A 22,840-nucleotide genomic window follows, 5' to 3' on the forward strand; every position below is an offset into this window, starting at 1 on the left:
AGAGGTGAAACTGAAAAATATTGTATATTCTTTGTCCAAATTTTATAAAATACAAATAAGCAAAAGAGACAAATTGAAAAAATCATTCTCATTCCCAGCATGCAGAGATAGCCACAGATAATGTTAGTGAAAATAATTCTGGTATTATCTCCATGCATATTTTCATAAAAATAATGTATCACCTAAATTGTCTTTATTTCTCCTATTTTATACAAATATCTTCTATGCCATCAATTATTATTCTACAACTCCTGTTGAAAAGCTGGATAACATTCAATTATATAAAATTTCTTGGTTGGTAATTAAATCCATGCTCTGTTGTTTACATTTTTACAACCTTCCCTTGGTTTTGGATATCCTGAACTTCCAGTTTGAGCAGAATCTTCTAAAAATTTTTAAATAAATTGTATTTTCCAAATCAGACTGTTTTTCTTCCAAATTGTTTAGCAAGCATACCTAAAGACTATAAGTCTAAAAAATAAGAATGTTAAAGATACTGAAAAAAATGTCTGTTGCATCAAATTTTAATTTTTAAAATAATTCAACCTAAGTGTTTGATTTTGATTCCATTACAAACAATATTAGTAAAAGTAGATGAACATTTCGACTTGCCTGTGTAATGTTTTTCATAAAAATCTCTTTAGAGATCCCTGTCTAGCCAGCAAATAATTGCTTCAACTTTGGATTTTAATATTAGCACTGAATGATTTATGTGTACACTAAATAATGTGACTCTCACCAACCATTTATGAGCTAAGAATGATTATCTCCCTTCCGTGGATAATCACAATTCAGGGAAGAGAGGTTAAATGGTTTGCCTAAGATCACTCAGCCAGTCAATGGATTATCTCAAAATATTATCCCTGAGTCTTTAAATCATTAGACTCAGTTGGCCTCAGCAATACTTGCAAGATATAACGAATACGCACATAGATTTTTCCTCAAATGATTTATGTGGTATAAAGTCTAATTTGTTTATAGAGCATTTTTTTTGTTCTTATGACACAATTTGGTCTGTAAGCAGATATAAGGCATTATAAAAATGAACCTGATAAGAATCCACATGTGGGAAAATCTCTGGTTAAATTAGAGTATCAATTTCCAAAATAGTACATAGACAAAGCAGATAATAGAATCAGCCATTTGGTGGAAGGGTCGGGGGAAGAAAGGCAGGAGGTAACAGAAAGCACATGGAGTAGAGTGACTTCTTTTGTAGAACTGCAGTTCAGGGTTAGCCTTTAACAAGTTTTGAGTGAAGTAATAAGAGAGCTTATTATTTCTTAATAAGGACGTGTGCATCCCTGACAGCTATTCCCCCATCTCCAGTATAAAATGTCTATATAGGCCCACATCAACTACAATGGCAAATGTGCCTCATGTGTCCCTTCAATATAAAGTTCACGCAAATGGGACTCTAAGAGATTATTCCTAGAACTTAAGAATTTTGATCAGTGATCGATCTATGCTCATTTGCCAGGAACTTCCTTCGTTTTAGCTCTGAAAAGTCCTGTGACCTGGAACACCTCTCAGTCCTGAGCATACTGGGGCCATTGGTCAAAATTAAAATAAAAACTAATTCTGTTCACTGTCCAAAATTTAGAAAATACAAATAAGCAAAAATGTGCATTAAAATTATTAGTGGGAACCTGCTGTATAGCACAGGGAGCTCAGCTCAGTGCTCTGTGGTGACCTAGATGGGAGGGATGTGGGGGTGGGAGGGGGGACTAAGAGGGAGGGGATGTATGTATACATATAGCTGATTCACTTCATTGTACGGCAGAAACTAACACAACATCATAAAGCAACTATACCCCAGTTTAAGAAAAGTATTCATACTTGCATCATGCAGAGATAGCCACTGAATTTTCTTTTGAAATGCTGTTTTAAAAGTATGTCAAGCACTTCCGTATGTGTACCTTTTCATTTGATTGCATTGTTCTATAAACTCTGATAAATTTTCAACTGTGTATTGACCATTTCTGCCACTCATTCTACAAATTCCCTTAACCTTCTACTCTTGGTTATCTCTGAGACAAAGTACTACCTGGTATATTAGCAGCTTGCCTTCTGAGTTCTGATAACTGTATCACACTGTAATGTCACAGCTCCCGGTTATGCAGCCATTCATTTCTTATTCCATTTCTATCTCCTCCATAGGCCAGGGAGGGGAAATTTCTACCTAGGGAGTTTAGCATCATTTAACATCAATGTTATGAGTCCAACAATCTCCTACATGAATGAGAACATATGTCAACCATAGTGAGCACTTAAAAGTTATCAATAACTACTCATACACAGAAAGCTCTTTTTGTTCTGTGTGGGTTTAACTTTCTGAAAGCATTTCAACTCCTGATTTAAAGACAGGAGGAGAGAAGGAAAATAAAAGGTGCTGTTAGAAAAGAAATATATCTTTATCTATCCTAAGATGTTCAGACTTGGTTGAGACGATATTTTAGGATTACTGTGATCCAGAATGTACCTCTCTCCTTGGAGTACTTATCTATGTGCAAAGTTATCCCCTTCTTACCAATAACACATACAGTAATGGCCTCTTCTGTTTTATTTATAGCTACACAATGCCTGTTGGCAGCCCTAGGGTTGCTTGTATGATTGAAATGGCTGCAGATGGAAAACCTCCAATACGGAAAGAAGACACCAAGATACCTCATGTGTCCCAGGTAGGTACGCAAATATCCAGTTTCAAACATTACCAAGTGTGCCCTCAATATTTCAAAGTGTTTAAGTTACTAAGCATTAGTCATATTTCTTTAGAGAACAGATTTCTTGTAAAAAGCTCTCAACAAAACACCAGAATATTCATCTCTGATACTTTAGGTATAATTAAATATATTTAATACTGCCTGTCACTATAAAAGTTTTATTAAATTTAACAATTCTCACACTTTACATATAATATGCTTTATTTTAATAAAACAGCTCAGGAATGGGGAAAGATTAGCAAGATACAAAACGGTGCTTAAAAACTTACACTTTTATAGTCTATGCTAGTGCTTGCGTTATGCTGTTTAAAGTCCCTTCTCAGAGTTTTAGATTTACAGGAAACTTTTCTTAGAAACAGTGAATGAAGTTAAATTGAAAGAATAGAGGATGTCTGTCCCTCCAGAGTCAAGGCAATTTGCTGAATTCTTTTCATTTTTATGATGTTGGCTACATGCTTCTTAGTATGACTTTACAGCAATACATTTAAGATAAAGAATTTCTGATCCATTTGATCATCATGGAGAGTTAATTTGTATAATTAGAGCTCCAAAGTGCTAATTTTGGTACACAATAAAGTTGGAAATGTGTAGTGCCCTAATGAATTGGAAATTTCCTTTTATTTCTATTTTTTCTGGGTAGTCTCCTGTTGAATGTATACAGACATCCAAAAGAAGCATATAGGAATATCTAACATTTGCCTAAGTATATTACATTTTCCAAATTATGGCCATATGTATCATCTCATCTATCTCCACAAGAGCCCTCCAAAGAATGATTATCCTCTTTATAAGGCTAAGGAAACTGAATGTCAGATGTCTAAAATTTCATGGTGAAAAAGCAAGAGACTTGATCCCTGATTTCCTGATTCCCAACTTTTTTTGTTCCCTTATAATACACTTTACGGCTCCTCATTTGCTGATGCAGAGATTCAAAACTGTCGAGTGGCTTGTCAGGATAGGTATAAAATTGGTTTCTGTGTTTTAAAAAGTATGCTAGAGCCCAAGATGACCAAATATTTAGATTCATGACATGGAACATTCAAATGGTGGAAAATATATGAAACACTCATAGTTTTGTGAAAAATCCAATATAAAGCAGCCAAGTGTGATTTTTATCTTTATTAATTCCTTATAGTCATCCACTTTTTATATTGAGAACTCCATATTTTCTTATGAATAGCATATAATATGTTATAACATAAATATTAATGAATTATATCTTAATTCATAGAATTAAGTTCTAAGAATTTTTATACTTTAACTCATCTAATCCATACCAAAAGAAAAAAACCTGTGAGGTAAATACTATCCTCTGCAAATAAAGAGGAGTAAAGTTAAGGCAAAGAGAGGTTAAGTTTCTTGCCCAAGGACACACAGCTGTTCTGGGATTCATATGCAGACGTTCACACTAAAGAACCTGTGCTTTTAACCAACACTAGGCTGCCTCACAACCTTTGAAATGGTGTTTTCCCTTAATCATTCTATTGCAACTGTTAACTCTTTTATGTAATTCTCACTTATTGTGTGCTGTTATTTTCTTTTTTTACGGTGATAAAGAACCACATACTATAAGATTTATCCTCAACAAGTTTTTAAGTATACTGTAAAATATTGTTATCTGTAGGCACATCGCTGCATCTTGCATGACTGAAACTTTATACCCATTGAAGAGCAACTCCCCATTTCCCTCTCCAACCAGCCCATGGCAACCATCATTCTACTTTCTGCTTCTAAGACTGTGACTACCCAAGAGACCTCATATAAGTGGAATCACCCAGTACTTGTCCTTCCGAGCCTGGCTCATTTCACTCAGCATAATGTCCTCAAGGTTCTTCTATGTTGTAGCATATGATAAGATTTCCTTCTTTGATAAGGCTGAATAATATTACACTGCATGTATATACTGTGCTTTCTTTATCCATTCATCCACCGAGGGACATTTGGATTGTTTACACCTCTTGGCTATTGCGAATAATGTACAATGAACATGAAAGTGCAAATATTTCTTCAAGATCTGTTTTCGATTTTTTTGGATAAACCCAGAAATGGAATTGGTAGATCATATAGTTCTATTTTTAATTTTTTGCAGAACCCTCATACTGTTATCCATGGCAGCTGCACTATTTTACATTCTCTCCAACAGTGCACAAAGGTTCCAATTTCTTCACAGCCTTGTCAACACTTGTTACTTCTGGTTGTTTTTTTATAATGACCACCCTAACAAATGTGAGGTGGTATCTCATTGTGATTTTGATTTGCATTTCTCTGATGAGTAGTGATATTGAGCATCTTTTCATATACCTTTTACATATGCCATTTCTATGTCTTCTTTGGAGAAATGTCTCTTCAAGTCCTTCTTTTCCTAGTTTGTTGAGTCTTTTTATCATGAAACAAGGTTGGATTTTGTCAAATGGTTTTTCTTCATCTACCGAGATGATCATGTGTGTTTTATCCTTTGTTCTGTTAATGTGGTATAACACATTTATTGATTTTTGTATGTTGAATCACCCTTTCAACCCAGGGATGAATTTCACTTGTTCATGGTATATGATTCTTTTACTGTGCTCTTGAATTTGGTTTGTTAGTATTTCATTTAAGATTTGCATCTATATTCATCAGATGTATGAGCTTGTAATTTTCTTTTTTCATAGTGTCTTTTTCTATCTTTGGTATCAGGATAATGCTGGTCTTATAGAAAGAGTTTGGAAGTGTTCATTCCTCTTCAATTTTTTGAAAAGTCTGGAAAAGACCAGTATTAATTCTTCTTTAAATATTTTGCAGAATTTTTCAGTGAAGACATCTGGTATTGGGTTTTCTTCGTTGGGAGGTTTTTGATTACTGATACATTCTCCGTATTGATCTGCTCAGCTTTTCTATTTGTGATTCAGTCTTGGTATGATGAATGTTTTTAGGAATTTATCCATTTCTCCTGGATTATCCAACTTGTTGGTGTATAATTGTTCATAGTCATCTCTATAATCTGTATTATTTCTGGGACATCAGTTGTAATGTTGTCTCTAAAATTTCTGATTTTATTTGAGTCTTCTCCCTTTTTCTTTAATTAGTGTAGCTAAAGGTTTGTCAATTTTGTTGATTTTTTCAGAAAAACAACTCTTAGTTTTGTTATTTTTTTTCTATTGTTTTTCTATTCTCTTATTTATTTCTGCTCTAATCATTATATAATTTCATTCCTTTTGCTAATTTCGGACATAGTTTGTTCTTCTTTGTCTAGTTCTATGAAGCGTAAAGTTGGGTTGATTTGAGATCTTTCTTTTTAGTGAAAGTGTTTACTGCTATAAACTTCCCTCAGTACTGCTTTTGCTACATCTCATAAGTTTTGGTACATTGTGTTTTCATATATCTCAGGTATTTTCCAAATTCTCTTTTGATTTCTTCTTTGAGCCATTGGTTGTTTAAGAGCACATTGTTTAATTTGCACATATTTGTGAATTTTCCAATTTTTCCTTCTGCTATTGATGTCTACTTTTATTCCAGTGTGGGTGGAAAAAATATGATTTTCAATCTTCTTAAATTTGTTAAGATTTGTTTTGTGACCTAATATGTAATCTGTCCTGGTTAACGTTGCAGTGTGCTTAAGGAGAATGTGTATTCTGCTGCTGTCAGATGGAATGTTCTATATGTCTGTTAGGTCTATTTGTTCTATAGTGTTGTTCAAGTCCTCTGTTTTCTTATTATTTTCTACATGAATGTTCTATCCCTTATTGAAAGTGGGATATTAAAATCTCATTCTATTATTGTATTGTCCATTTCTCCCTTAGTGCTGTCCATGTTTGTTTCATATATTTGAGTGTCTTGGTGTCAGGTGCATATATATTTAAAATTATTGTATCTTCCTGGTCATTTGATTCTACTATCATTATGTAATGTCATTCTTTGTCCATTGTTGACTGAAGTCTATTTTTTCCGATATGTGTAGCCACTGCTACAATGTTTTGGTTACCATTTCCATGAAATATCTTTTTTCATCCTTTTGCTTTCAGGCTATGTGTGTCCTCAAATCAAAAGTGAGTCTCTTATAATAGAATATAGTTGGATCTTGGTTTTTTTTTTTTAATCTTTTTTTATTCATTCAGCCACTTCATGTTTTTTGATAGGGAGTTTACTCCATTTATATTTAAAGTAATTACTGATAAATACTTGTCATTTCCATTTCAATCATTGTTTTCTGCCTAGCTTTTCCCCCCCTCTTTTGCTCTATTGCTCTCTTCCTTTGTGTCTAATTGATTTCTTTTTAGTAACATACTTTGATTCCTTTCTTATTTTCTTTTTTGTATCTTCTCTAGACATTTTCTTGTGGTTATCATAAGTTACCACAGAACATCTTATAGTTATAACAATCTATTTTAAGCTGTTAGCAACCTAACTTCAATTGCATACAAAAACTCTAACCTTTTACTTCTGCCTGCTCCACACTTTATGTAACTGATGTCATATAGATATAAATATAGATGTAGATACAGATAATATGTGCATAATTAACACATTTTTATATAGTGTTTTTAGACTTCTGTCTTTTAACTTCAGTACCAGAATTACAAGTGATTTATGCACCACTATGACAGCATTACATTACTATGTTTGTCTATATAGCCACCTTTACCAGTGAGCTTTATATTTTCATATGCTTTCATGTTGTTGTCTAGTGTCCTTTCATTTCAACTTGAAGGACTCCCTTCAGCATTTCTTATAAGGTAAGTCTAGTACTGATAAGCTTGCTCGGCTTTTGTTTATTTGAGAAAGTCTTTATCTCTTCTTCATTTTTAAAGGACAGTTTTGCCAGATACAGTATTCATATTTGGTAGCATTTTATTTTGAGCACTTTGAACATATTATCCCACTCCCTTCTGGGCTGCAAGGTTTTTGATAAGAAATACACTGAGAGTCTTATGGGGCTCCCTTATATGGGGTAGCTCACTTTTTTTCTTTCTTCTTTCAAAATTCTGTATTTCTTTTGACTTTTGACAAATTGATTATAATGTGTCTTGGTATGGACTTCTTTGAGTTCTTTCTTGGAAGTCCTTTGGACTTCTTGATTCTGAATGTCTATTTTCTTCCCCAGATTTGGAAAGTTTTCAGCCATTATATCTTTAAATAAGCATTCTGCATCTCTCTCTCCTTCTCTCTCTCTCTCCCCCCTCCCCTTTCTGGGACTCCCATAATGTATATATTAGTCCATTTGATGGTGTCCCATAAGTCCCTTAGGCTTCCTTCACTTGTTTTCAATCTTTTTTTCCTTTTTACTCCTCTAACCAGATAATCTGAATGACCTTTCTTTGAGTTTGCTTATTCTTTTTTCTGCTTAGTCAAGTTTCCTGTTGAATCCCTCTAGTGAATTTCTACTTCAGCTTTTATATATTCAGCTTCAAAATTTCTGCTTGATTCTTTATTATATTTTCTATCTCTTTATTGATATTCTCAATAAAGAATATAAGACATTTTAAATGTTAAAAAATAAACATTTTCTTCATGTTTCATTTTCCTGAGCTCATTAAGCATCTTTATGACAGTTATTTTGATTTTTTTTCCAGTAATTTATGTACCTCTGTTTCTTTAGGGTTGGTTTTTGGAGACATTTGCTTTGATTGGACAATGTTTTTGTGTTTCTTCTTGTGTCTTGTAACTTTGTAATGGAATCAACACATTTGAAGAAACAGCCATTTCTCCCAGCCACATGGACTTACTTTGTATAGGAAAGGTCCTTCACTAATCAGCCCAGTGAGAGATTCTGGGAACCTTTCAAACCTTTTCTGTGGATGTGTCTTCTCTGGGCCTGTCTTTTAAATTCTCTATTATAGGAATTTGCCAGTTTCTTTTTACAGTTGCTTATAATCTTTGCTCCCTCTGGTGTCTGTCTGCAGTACAACAGGTTCTCTGGAGTTGCTACAAGCCACCCAGTTCTCTTTCATTCTCAGCAGCCCCAAAGTTTCTATAGAGTATGCGAGTTGTGTCAGAACTCCGAATCAGGCAAAATAGAAACCAGTCCCTCAGGAAAAACCCCTGAAAAGCCAGAATGCTGGAAACATATTCCATGCCTCTCTACTCTTCCACCCTGCCCCAGCCCCAGGAAGAGGCCATGCTGCCTTAAGAGCAGCAGCACACTGTCCCACTCTCTTTTGTTTTCAGTGACCACCTCCCCACCACCAGGCATCTAGAGTGCAGTTTTCCATTGGTATTTACATGAGATTTGTTCCAGGACCCCCCACAGATACCAAAATCCATGGACTCAAGTCCCTTATATAAAATGGTGTCATACTTGTATATAACTTATGCACATCCTGTATACTTTAAATCATCTCTAGATTACTCATAATATCTAATGCAGTTTGAATGCTATGTAAATAATCACTGGCATGTGACAAATTCAAGTTTTGTTCTTTGGAATTTTCTGGAATTTTTTTCTGAATATTTTTGATCTGCAGTTGGTTGGTTCTGCAAATTCAGAGCCCGTGGACACAGGGGGCTGACTGTATGCCAGGTACTGTCAGTGCTTTAAGGCAAAGGAGACAGGAAACCCATTTCTCAGACAGCCCCCCTGAAAAGCCATTATTTTGGATGCACATTCCATTCACAGGGAGAAGTCAGGGGTTGTGGGGTTTGCCCATTCTTTCCCACTGAGCTGGGGGTGGGGGAGGGGATGTCTATAGTGAGTGAATGTGTGCTAGTCCAAACCTTCACCTTTGTTCTCAGGGACCCCCAACCTTGCACCCTTTCCTGTCAGCACTTAGATTCAATCAAGATAGAAACTAGTCTCTTGGGCAGCACCCTGAAAAGCCTGCACATTGGATATATGTTTTAGTTTTCTATTTCCCTCCCCAGAGAGACTCAGAGCTGGAAGTTTTCTCCCAATTATGTCTCACTGAGTCTGTGGGAGACCTATGGTGAGTGAGTGTCAAAGATTTTCCTGCCAGCCTCAACACAGCTGGTTTCACAGTCACCTGGGGTACAAGTGTCTCTTAACTGAACTTACGTATTTCTTACAAAGAGACTTGGTCTGCGTATTGTTGTTGAATCAGTGTCTCCGTGGAGGAAAGAGTTTCTGGAGCTTCCTTTTCTGTCATCTTGATGATCTGTATGATGTTATTTTCTGTTTAATTTCTCTATGTTTATTTCCCATGATTACATTTCATTCTCTTATAGACAAGAGTCATCCTACATCCCCCTTTTATATTTCCACTTCCTTATACCACTTGCTCACAGGTAGCAACTCAATCCATTGATTGCTTCACTAAAGTTCAGTTCTTTCTTCAACAAATTGAGAAGATATTATTTTGAGAACATTCCTTATCCTAGAAAGTCTTAATAATCAAAGATTTAGCTGTGAAATATGGGGCTAATGAGGTTCTCACTGATATTTATTAAATTAAAAAAAAAACTCTTTATGTGAGCTACTTCATATTAATCTTATAAGAAATTAAACACTTCATATAAGCACTGCTCTGTACCCTATGTCATGTATATTAAATAAAGAGAGCTATATTAGAATTCAAGCCATATTAATATTCCTTCTTGGTTGGTATCCAGTGAGACCTCACATATGCTGAATCTGGCAAATTTCAAGGTTCTAAGGAAGTGTAAAGTAGGAGAGGAGGCCTAAAAGACAAGTAGGAGACTGAAGAAGAGCAGGATTGAGTTTCATGAATCAGGTCATTTGTAATAGACTTGTATTAAACCTGCTATTTGCAAACCACTGCTGTACATAGTGAGAGAACCCCAGGACAACCATGTTGGACACCCTGCCCGAAAAAGGGATATAGATTAATATAGCAGAGACTATGCTCACAGGTTATCATACTATGGGGGAAGGGGGTAATCTTTGAACTGTAAAGGGGTGGAGAATTTAGATAAATACTGATTTAGGTAAATACTGATTCTTCCTTTTAATCCCCTTTCATTTAATGTCTCCAAACAGTTTTTAAGAATTTAAGAAAAATCATATGTGAAAGTTATTTAAATAAAACTTTCTTCACAAACACTACCTAACATCATTTATCCATCTTTACTGATGTTTCTGATTTTGAATTTGTCTGCATACAATTCAGATAATATTAAAAACAAAAATTTGGTAACCACAAGTAAAAGTCAGTTCATTCCAATTACAAGTCATCATATTCTTGGCTAAAGATAAGTACACTTCAATAGTTAGTCTTAAGTAAAAAGTACATTTGCCATTACCTTCTCATTAACATAAAAGTTATTTGACTTCAGAAAGATTTGAGACTGTAAGACAAAACTATACATTGAATCAAGACATCACTACAGAAATGTATGTAGTATTCCAATATCTAAATTTAAATTAAAACAAAATGAAAAGGAGATAAAGCAGGTTCTCATCTGTGTCCACCACTCCCCAGCCTCCAGTTTTTAGAAATGTTTTGTCTTTTGCCTATTTTCTTATTTTACTCCTACATATTGTAAAAGAGAGACTATGTTTTTCCTTTAAAGATACACTTTGAGGGGAAAAAGAAGGTTCATTTCTCTCCTGTCAGATGTGGAGCCTTTATCCCTCAGTCACTATTCATATTTTTCATTATCTTGGTGATCCCTCCTTGATTGTCCATGTCTGTTCTCTGTGGTTTTATCTTGTAAGATGATATCTTGATGTCAGACTCTATTCTCCACAGTCGGATTCACAAGGAGTTATTAGAAAAGACTTATTTAAAGACCTGTCTCCTTAAGAATTATTATACACACAAAAGGCAGCTCTTGGATAATTGAGAGCCCAGGATGGAGGAAGTCAACCATTCTAATGGTTATCTATGTGCAGTCAATGACAGCTGCTCTTTTAGACGTTTCAGGATTCCAACTAAGCTTAGGCTTCAGATCAGAAGAAATACAGAGCCATCTACTTCCATTGTTTGGGTGTTTTTAATGATCTAATAAATCATAGACAGCTCTGTAGACTCTGCCACAGCTCTGCCTACAGCTGACAGAAGAGGAAGGTATTTTTCCATTCTCTATCAGTTTTGTGCTAAAACAGCACACTTGTCAAAGCAGTGAAATGTTTGCTCTTCTAGGTGTGTAATCAATACACAAAAATGTCAGAGGTCTTCAGTGAGAGGAAGGTCATGGCCTTGGATTCACTGAGTCTGTAAGTTCACGATGGATCCCAGATTGCATTAGCAGTGAGTCACTTGTCTTAGCTGATAAAAGAGCTCTGCTAGAGTAGTTCACCTAAATATGAGAAAAGATGTGAAAACAAACAGATGTACTACTATCTGCATAAGAGCTTTATCAATACACCATGAAGACTCCACCCCACTGTACTCAAAGAGAGCTATCCTCTGGATGACTGTATATCTAAATCCTATATGAAGTACTTAGAGAAAAACTGAAGGACTACCTTTTGGAACTGAGCCCGAGTTACTAAAATAAGAACAAGAGCTCCAATAATAGTTAGTTTGATCTATTGTGGGTCATGGAGATGCTTTGGTGATACTAGAATTGAACATGCTTCTGTTCTCTAAAAGCACACGTACATCAAACCAGCACATATTAGTGTAAATATTAAGTGATATTACTGGGCATCTCCCATTCTCTCCTCCCCTTAGTGGCCTAACTTAGTTATTTGTTTCTAGTTTTTTTTAATTCTTACAATTACGCTTTTCCATATTAACGAATCTGTAATATCAATTTAAATACTTTTCAGACATCAGCTTGGAATGTTTTAGCGTGTTTTAGAGATAAGGATGTCAGAGATATAAATGCACAAATCCTGCTACATCTGTCTGTCATATGCCCAACAGACCTGAAGGTCAGGGTCTCATTTACCAGTCCATCCAGACTCTAATTGCAGCTCATAAAGTCTTATTGAGGGGAGTTGCATTTTACATACATTTAAATGATGAGAGTTCAATTTATATATGTTGCTGCAGGGAGGGAAAGGAGAGATCAAGTAGCAGTTACATTGTGCAGATGACTTTATCATCACTCTAGCCAATGAGTATAAGCTTTATTTTCAAATAAAGTCACATTCTGGATAAAGAAGATGCAGTATCTATATACAATGGAATACTACTCAACCATTTAGAATTGCAACAACATGGTGGACATAGAGATTATCATACTAAGTGAAATAAGACAGAAAGAGAAAGACAAATACCATACGATATCACTTATCTGTGGAATCTAAATTATGGACTTATCTATGAAACAGAAACAGACTCACAGACATAGATAACAGCCTTATGGTTAAGGGGGAGAAATGGATTGGAAGTTTGGGATTGGCAGATATAAACTATTACATATGGAATATGTAATACAACAAGGTCCTACTGTATAGCACAGGGAACTGTATTCAATATCCTGTGATAAAGCACAATAGAAGAAAATATGAAAAAGACTGTTCTTTTGATAGACATTAAGTTGTTAATTAATTTTGCTATTATAGTTTCTTGAATTGTCAAAAAAAGAATGTATATATATATATATATATATATATGTATAACTAAATCACTTTGGTGTACAGCAGAAATCAACACAACATTGTAAATCAATTCTATTTCAATAAAATAAATTTAAAAAAATAACAAAATCACCTTCTGAGGTTCTGGGGGTTAGGACTTTAACATATGATTTTAGGGGGAGAAAATTCAATCCCTAACAGTAGTTAATTAACAAGGCTTCATTTTCCTTATCCATTATTATTTGGTAATGTTCACATTAAAATGCAAACAAAATAACTTTCAATGCAAAATTAAAATGCAAAATACCTTGCATTCCAAAATACCTTTCAAAGTAATCAATCAGCAAGGTTTGTTGAATATCCCCCCTTTTTTTTTACTAAATTTTATTAGATACTGTGAGAGGTACAAAAAAATTGCAAAATAAATGCCCTTTTCTAAAGTAACTTATCCTATCACCTACTAGTGATGACAAAATTAAGCAGAAATTACAGCCTGTTTTATGCAGAAAAACACATCAATACATGTAATTACAGAACAAAACATCTAGGTCTTTCCCATATAATCTGATAACACTTCATAAAAAGATATTTTGTTGTTATTTTTCCTAAAGGTATATTTTGAAAAATTGTTCCTTGGCCATATCCCTGCAAATGTTAAGATTCCTAAGAATGCAGGCCACGTTTATGGATTCAAGGGCTGCATTCAAGAGCTTCAAGTAAACAACAAAGAATTCTTCCTCATCGATGAAGCCCTGAGTGGGAAAAACATTGAGAACTGCCACATCCCTCGGTGTGAGCATCATCTGTGCCGCAATAATGGTACCTGTGTCAGGTATGTACTAGCCTCCTGCCCTCCAGCCAAATTCTTAAAGCAACAAAACCAGCAGCACTGTCATCTAGGTGATAGAAAAGAAAGGTCGGGAACTTCCAAGTTTTTGTGTACATCACCTAGATGATGATGTTTGCTCAAAGAAATTTATATATTGTGGTTCCAATGTCAGAAATTTCTGAACTCTGAAAGTGCTAGGTATCTAGACCTGATTTTGGCAATTTTAAATGGATCTAAGTGTAATTTTACCAAGGTGTTCTACTCTTTGAAAACATGAATGAGAGATTGCTCATTGATAATGGTTTTGGTGCATTAATTTTATTGTTTGTTTTTGCTTCATCTTAAAAATAACTATACTTAGGTCTCTAAGATTAGAGATGGAGAAAGAATACCTATATCCATTTCTTCTTTGTATTGGCAATTTTTACTTCAAGGAGGAAATATCTTACATAGACTTTTTTCCACCTTGAAGTAAAAATTCATAATGCTTATAAGCTTAAGAAGATCTTAATTAAAATTACTTCCTGTTCCACTAACATGTCTTAAGTGAATTGACCCTGAGGGAGTCTCATTTGGGCAGTGTAGAAAATGTTCTCCAATTTCTTCAATCCTCTGAGAAATCTTTATTTCAGGGCTACAGATAATGACAGAGTGGAAGCTGAAACATGTACAGATTATAATAATTCAAGTCAAGGAGAAATTGACCAAATCTCACAGGAACTATCTTAATTAATTCACATCAGTGTTTCTAAGGGACAAGTTATCAAGTAGTTAATGACACTATAAATGTAAACATCTATGTGCATAGTGTGAGAAACAGAAAAATTCTATCAAAAAAGTAGGATAGGAAATGGTAGGCAGAGATGGTCTCTGAAAGTAATCACTCAAATAGAAAAAGAAAATAGACAGATGGAGAGAACAAAATGGCAAGACAAGACAGAGGAATGGACAGATGTGATAAAGTCAGGGTGATATATTTACCAGACAATCACAAACTGACCATAATAAACTTGAAGAAACACATAGTGAGAAAGGAAGGTATCAGCTCTTAGAGTGTCTAAAACCTTTGCTTCTGATTAACTGTGTCTAAGTCTGTGGCTTAATTTACACATTTGTAAAATAACAACCTATATCACATAGGTAAAGTATAACAGATAAAGTTTTAAAAGATTTTAAAAGAATGAATTTTACTTGGCTATGGTCACTTGGCTGAAGGAAACAAAATCAACCCTTTACTTAGTAAGTACTCTGTTTTATAAGGAACCCATTAATAGCTATTATTTTTTAAATTGTAATAATGCAAAAATTATCCAGCAGGACAAACTTCAGAACTCTGCAGAAAAAAAAAAATGCATTTTTGCCTAATTAAGTGAAATAGAAACAGGATAAAGGCTTCTCCTCTTGACTTTCTAATGACTGAAACACGTGACTTGCCTTTGATCAACAGGATAACCAATAAAATCGGGTGATGAGATGTCACTTCCATGATTACGTCACACAGAATTGTGAGCGAGGAGACTCTGTCTCTTGCCAGCTTTGATAAAGTGTGAAGCAATTGGGGGAAGGTCCATGTGACAAGGCAGTGAGGGCAGCAGCAACCAGAATGGCCACTGACTGACAGCCAGCCGATCTGAAGTCCTTGGTCCTATAACTGCAAGAAACTATATTTTACCACAAATCACATATGCTTGGGAGCAGGTCTTTCCCCAACTGAATGTCGAGATGAGACCCCAACCTGACCAACACCCTGTCTGAGCTTGTGAGACTTGATACAGAGGACCCAGTGAGGCCTTCCCAGACTCCTCATTCAGGGAAACAATGAGATAATAAGTGTGTGCTGTTTTAAGCTGCTGATTATGTAGTAATTTTTTGTTATGCAGCATAGAAAATAAATACCCTCTAGTTTTCTGAATAAATATCTAACATCACCAACTTGGAGAAGCAGGGAAGGGTTTGTTTTATTTTAGAACGGTAATTGTCTCAGATATTGTAAACCAGGTACATGTTAAATAAAATAAACCTCTCATTTTCATAAATTAAAAGAAACTCACACTACTTCCAATCTTGTTATTTAATATATACTTGAAAATAAAAGTCGGGATTGTCATCCTGGTAGGATAGTTATAAGCAGTCCTAGGTAGAATTATACTTTGTCTGTCATTTCCTGAGGGACAACAAATAACCAAGGATTTTGTGAAGCAAAGATGTGTAGTCAAGACTGTCCTGCACACAAGGAGTTTTCACTCCAGCGTAGAAGTTTACCAGCTCTTCAAACCTTAGGGTGAAACTTCCCACAGAAATGTATCTCTCTTCTGTCACATACATTATTCTGGCTTTCCATATCCATTTCTCAATCTTTCAAACTCTCAAAGTTTACTCTAGAGAAATCCACTCAAATGTCAACAGACTTTGGCAAACACTATTTAAGGTCTTCCAGATCTGTACGCGCTTTCTTATGGCCAGTAAAATGGAGACATACCAGCTGTGTACCCAACAAATAAAACACTTCTTCCTGTCCTATGAACAACAAGATTTCTATCTTGGTTGCCAATGCTGAACTTCCATAACCCACCCTTTGCATCATTGCATCCAGAACACGTTGATCTATGGCAACTGTGACTTCATTGGAGCATCTCCCTGTGCATGCCAACACCATCAGACACTGGAGCCGGTCAGTTCCCAAACAACAATAACAAAAAAGGACTTCTCAGAAGGATCATAAAACACCAGTGCACAATCACAGCAGAGCAGTTCAGCAGTCTGTGCAGCAACCCAAAAAGAGAACCAGAATATGTACTGAAGGAGATCTCTGAGAGGCTGTGAGTACGTTCAGTACAACGAGGAGAACACAGATCAAAGAAGTAGGTCCTAAGAACCACTACCACAACCAACAATCTGCCCCCAGCAGACGCCTGCCCACACTTGGAATACGATGAGTGGTGTAAAGTTTTCCAGCCAAAAAACCAAGAGAAACTGCTACTGAGCCATGTTTTCTAATGTAGAAAACATGGATCTGAACTGGCTTAACGCCTTTGGAAACTTACTTCTCATCTATGTTGCTGGTCAAAGCCAAAGGCTCCTTTCCTCTATGTGCTGCCACATCATAAAATGAATCTCTCCAAGATCTTCCAAACTCTCTTCCAACCCTTTTCACCCTTTGAGTCTGTCCACACCATCTGACTTGATCCCACTCCTGGGCTTAGCCAGGCAGTCTTCTAAACTTCCCTTCTCTTCTCCTACTTTCCCAGAAAGGGAGATTAGATTCAAGACAGCTTTCAAAATAGCAGAGCAATTTATATAAGCTATATTAGTATTCAACATTTCTGAATCCAAAGGGGATGGATGAAATGAACTGATGGAATTCTTTTTATGTCTACAAGTTTTATTATTTTATTTCCAAAGTAATAAATCATCTATGTTCAGAATAAAAGAGTCATTATTACAAAGACAAGAAGAAAGGACTTGTACCTTTCTGCTTTCTTGTCTCAAGATATAAAGACACTAGTATTTTAAGACTCTAGCATGTGCACATGATGTATTCATTTGAAAATGCAAATAATAATTTCTCATCACAGTTTAATTGTTCTAGTCTAGGGTCTCTCATCTAAAGGTTGGGGAATGTCTCCTAATGGAGAAGTGTTTCAGTCTCCAAACACACACACACACACACACACACACACACACACCCCTGAGCATTCCAATGGGTGTCTTCTGGGAATACAAGCCCACTTTTCCCAACATGTAAAGAATAATGGTGGTTTAACAAGAGATAACCCTAAAAGAAGTGTGCTCTAGACAAGAGTAAAATGGTGAGTGAACAGAGGTTCAGTACCAGATAGAGCTAAATTTTAGGGTTCAAAAAATAAAACACAGCTATATAAGTATTTATAAACAAAATCTTCACTAATTTTAGCAGCTTGGTTAATATAATTTGCTGTTAGTAAGTGCTGTTTCTATCGTACTTTGTCTATGAAAGTAATCTGCTTACAAGAAGACAAATTTCATGTTGAAAAGCCTTAAGGGGAGTGACACTTCAGCAGCTTTACTGAGCAAATGTCATTCTGCTTTGAGTACCATCACATGTTTCTGGACAGTATCCAGTGTTTTTCATTTTGTTATAAATCAGTGTTAGAATTTTCAAACCCCAGTGGTTGCTCATTTCAGAGAAATCCAAATTGCATGTACCAAAATTCAGTTTAGAAAAGTGATACGAAGGGTTATTCTGAGTACCCAAATCTCTGTGGACTTTGAACAAGCTGCTTCCAAAGGGCAAGGGAAGGTTAGAAAATTAAACAGATGACATTTAAATCACTTTCTCCTTTCTGTGTCAGATATTTTTAAGTAGGTTAAACAATAATTAAAATGGAGCATCAGGTTTGGGAATATACCCTGTATAACAACTGCACCAAGAATGTATGTCACTGACATTATAGTGAATAATTATTGAGACATGAATTTTAGACTTAGTCTAAATTCATGCCAGGAGCTAAGAATTTAGGAATGGATTTGACCATGCCTTGAAAGTCAATAATCCCTAGATGCGAATGAATGTGATCTTTCTGGATCTACTTGTTCTCTTAGCTTTGATTCATCACTAGCCAGTGCTGTCTTTCATGTGCTAGGGCAGGGTTCAGCAAACTGTTTTTGTAAAGGGACAGATAGCAAATATTTTAGACTTTGCCTCACAACTATTCAACCCTGCTACTGTAACATCAAAGCAGACATTGACTATATATAAATAAATGGATGTGGCTGTGTTCCAATAAAATTCTATTTATAAAAATAAGTGTCTGGAAAAATTTGGTCCAAAGGACATAGTTTGCAGATCACTGCACTATGCCAACAGATGGATAATATCGTTTTAGTCAATTAATTGACCAGGAAAGTCCAACTCAATTTAATTTTTCCATATTAAGCAATGTATACATACATATAGATGGATAGATAGATAGATGATAGATAGATAGATAGACAGATAGGTATACATTATAAAGCATTGGCTCACTTAATTATGGAGGCTGAGTAGTCCCACTATGTGCCACCTGCAAGCTGGAGACCAGGACAGCTGGTGGTGTAGATCCCAGTTTGAGTCCGAAGGCGTGCTGATGGCAGAAGGTCAAAGTCGCAGCTCAGAGTCAGACAGAGAGAAATCCCAGCCTTCCTCCACTTTTGTTCTGCTCAGACCCTCAGGGGGGTGGGTGAGACCCACCCCATTGGGAGGGGCCAGCTGCTTTACTCAGTCTACCAATTCAAGTACTAATGTCTTCCGTAAACAGACCCATAGACACCCAGAAATAATGTTTAGCCAGCTATCTGGGCATCCTGTGACCAATCAAATTGACACATAAAATTAACTGCAACAAGAACCTCAGAAAAGTGTATATGTGTTTCTTAACACTAGGTAACTTTCATTGCCCTCTGTGTCCAGTGAGAAGAGAAGTAAAAGCTTGTTTCTTTCATTCTTTTCTTTCAATCCATTTTTCCCTATTATCTCATTTCATAGACTTTTTTTTTATATTGTCAGGTGAAAAGAAGTCAATTTTCATGACTTCTGAGGTATTTAGTTTTCAAATCATTTAGCACTTCAAAATGAGGTAGGAGCCATAAATTGAACTTGAAATTGCAATAGTGACAACTACTACAGAACACAATGAATCTGGGTATTGTGTACTAATTTTTGCATCTGTTCTGTAGTGAGTGATGACACCCCACAAATGTCCACTTGTCTTCACCGTCATGTCACAGTGACATGTAACTATGCAAAACTACTGAGAACTTTTAGTTAATACTCTGTATCCTGAAAGATTACCCCTAATCCAGTCCAGCAGTCTACCCAAGTCCTCTAAATACCAAGGGGGAAAAGCGCCTATTTCATAACAATTTCTCACCCCACATTTAGACTAATAACATCTTCAAATATTTAACCCCTCTTCTTAGTTGCTGTTCTGTCTGCATTCAACATGTTTGAAATTGTCCTCAGGATTTAAATGTCTCTTGTACTAGAGTACTACTTTGTATTTGGTTAGATTATTCTCATGTGTAAAAGTTTGCTGAACATCGAAACATCTCAGCTGTAGGTGACCCCTACTGCTCAAACAAGGGGAAAAGGGAAAATGTCCCACTAATTTTCACGTAAACACTTAGAAGCATATGTGGTGTTCCCATTTCTTTAACTGTGTTAATTAATGGTGCATTTACAACATTTATCCATGTACTCCATTCATGGAAAGCAGTTTAACCTTTATGGGGTGCAAATATAAACAGTTTTATTTTTCTCCTTTCACGATGTCAAACATACTTTATGGGTTCCCTTTACTTTCCCTTAACAGAATATCATGCAGGTTCATGTTCACATATTAAAAGCATATGGTTCAACCTCCTCCAGTTTAAAACTTCTAACTCCTATCCAGTTGGGCTGTCTCCTATCCCCTGCCTAGTTTGATGGACCCCCAGCTCAAGAGCTTGAACAGGGAAAGAATATGATGTGTTCTGCCTGATGCCTCTCTATCCCTCTTCTGTTTCCAGTTTCTCCAGATTTGGGGCTATCTTGGGGCAGAAGGGATTTAATTTTAAGGATTAAAAGGCTTTCTTATTTTTTTATTCAGCTTATTTTATTGAAGTATAGTTGATTTACAATGTTGTGTTAATTTCAGGTGTACAGCAAAGTGATTCAGTTATTCATACATATATATCTGGGGTTTTTTCTCAGATTCTTTTTCCTTATAGGTTATTACAAAATATTGAGCATAGTTCCCTGTGCTATACAGTAGGTCCTTGTTGGTTATATATTTTACATACAGAGGTGTGTATATGTTAATCCCAAACTGCTAATTTATCCCTCCCTCCCTTAAGGTTACTTTGGTAACCATAAGTTTGTTTTCTATGCCTGTGGGTCTATTTCTATTTTACATATAAGTTCATTTGTATAATTTTTTTTTAGATTCCACATATAAGTGATGACATATGATTTTTATCTTTGTCTGACTTACTTCACTTAATATGATAATCTCTATGTCCATCTTATTGCTACATATAGCATAATTTTGTTCTTTTTTATGGCTGAGTAATATTCCATTGTATGTACGTGTATATATGTAAATATAAATATAAATATATATATATATACACACATCACATCTTTATCCATTCATCTATGGATGGACATTTAAGTTGCTTCCATATCTTGGCTATTATGAATAGTGCTGCAATGAACATTTGGGTGCACATATCTTTTCAAATTATGGTTTTCTCCAGATATATGCCTAAGAGTGGGATTGCAGGATCATATGGTAGCTCTATTTTTAGTCTTTTAAGAAACCTCCATACTGTTTCCCATAGTGGCTGCACCAATTTACATTCCCACCAACAGTGTAGGAGGGTTCCCTTTTCTTCACACCCTCTCCAGCATTTATTATTTGTAGACATTTTGATGATGGCCCTCCTGACCAATGTGAGGTGATACCTCATTATACTTTTGATTTGCATTTCTCTAATAATTAGTGATGTTCAGCATCTTTTCATGTGCCTTTTGGCCAGCTGTATGTCTTCTTTGGAGAAATGTCTATTTAGATCTTCTGCCCATTTTTTGATTGGGGTTGTTTTTTTGATATTGAACTGTACGTACTGCTTGTATATTTTGGAGATTAATCCCTTGTCAGTTGCATCATTTGCAAATATTTTCTCCCATTCTGTGGTTTGTCTTTTTGTTTTGTTTATGATTTCCTTTGCTGTGCAGAAGCTTTTAAGTTTCATAGGTGCCATTTGTTTATTTTTGTTTTAATTTCCATTTCTCTAGGAGGCAGTTCCAAAAATATATCACTACAACTTATGTCAAAGAGTGTTCTGGGGGCTTCCCTGGTGGCACAGTTGTTGGGGGTCTGCCTGCCGATGCAGGGGACGTGGCTTCGTGCCCTGGTCCGGGAGCATCCTGCATGCCGTGGGGCAGCTCAGCCTGTGAGCCATGGCTGTTGAGCCTGTGCGTCTGGAGCCTGTGCTCCATAACGGGAGAGGCCACAGCAGTGAGAGGCCCACATACCACAAAAAAAAAAAAAAAAAAAGAAAAAGAAAAGAGTGTTCTGCCTATGTTTTCCTCTAGGAGTTTTATAGTATCTGGTATTATATTTAGGTCTTTAATCCATTTTGAGTTTATTTTTGTGTGTGGTGTTAAAGAATGTTCTAATTTCATTCTTTTACATGTAGCTGTCCTGTTTTCCCAGCACCACTTATTGAAGATACTAAATTTTATGGAAACACAAAAGAGCCCAAATAGCCAAAGCAATCTTAAGAGAGAGCAATGGAGCTGGAGGAATCAGGCTCCCTGACTTCAGACTATACTACAAAGCTACAGTAATCAAAGCAGTATGGTAATGGCACAAAAACAAATAGAGATAAATGGAACAGTATAGAAAGCCCAGAAATAAACCCAGGCACTTATGGTCAATTAATCTATGACAAAGGAGGCAAGAATGTACAAAGGTTTTCTGATTAACTGGTGCCATTATGGTTTTGTATGTTCTCCCTATAACAGAAGTTCAGTCCTGGGTCTCTTGACACACATGTGTGTGGGTATTCGTCAAGCCCTGCCCAAGGGGCCACTCCCTGGCACAGCTTCCTGAGGGGCAAAGTTCTCTGGTTTGCTCCTCCCAGACTTACATTTTACCTGCTAGTGCCCCCTTGCCCAGTAGCAGAACTGGTTTACTCTGAAGCTAATGAAGCATAGAGGTTTCCACCCTTGCACATGCCCTTCTGAGACCTGGGAGTTGCTAGGAATTGCAGTGGCTTTTTAATAATCCTCTTTCAGAGCAGAAACGAGGCTGCAATCAGGAACCATTTCCATGTAAGCATTTCCTATGAAGAACCTAAGGAGAT

The 22,840-nt window shown here is 35.9% G+C and overlaps 1 protein-coding gene across 1 annotated transcript in view; it reads left to right on the top strand.

Annotated features, from left to right (window-relative positions):
* The window catches only part of EYS (EGF-like photoreceptor maintenance factor), a 1,631,219-nt gene that overhangs the window by 1,372,671 nt on the left and 235,708 nt on the right, over positions 1–22,840 (top strand). The window contains 2 exon segments of the mRNA XM_024761621.1: positions 2,570–2,678; positions 13,755–13,975. Of these exon segments, the coding sequence (XP_024617389.1) occupies positions 2,570–2,678; positions 13,755–13,975 (330 nt within the window).

This window comes from Neophocaena asiaeorientalis, unplaced genomic scaffold, assembly GCF_003031525.2.
Source record: "Neophocaena asiaeorientalis asiaeorientalis breed wild unplaced genomic scaffold, Neophocaena_asiaeorientalis_V1.1 scaffold169, whole genome shotgun sequence".
Lineage (NCBI taxonomy): Eukaryota > Metazoa > Chordata > Mammalia > Artiodactyla > Phocoenidae > Neophocaena > Neophocaena asiaeorientalis.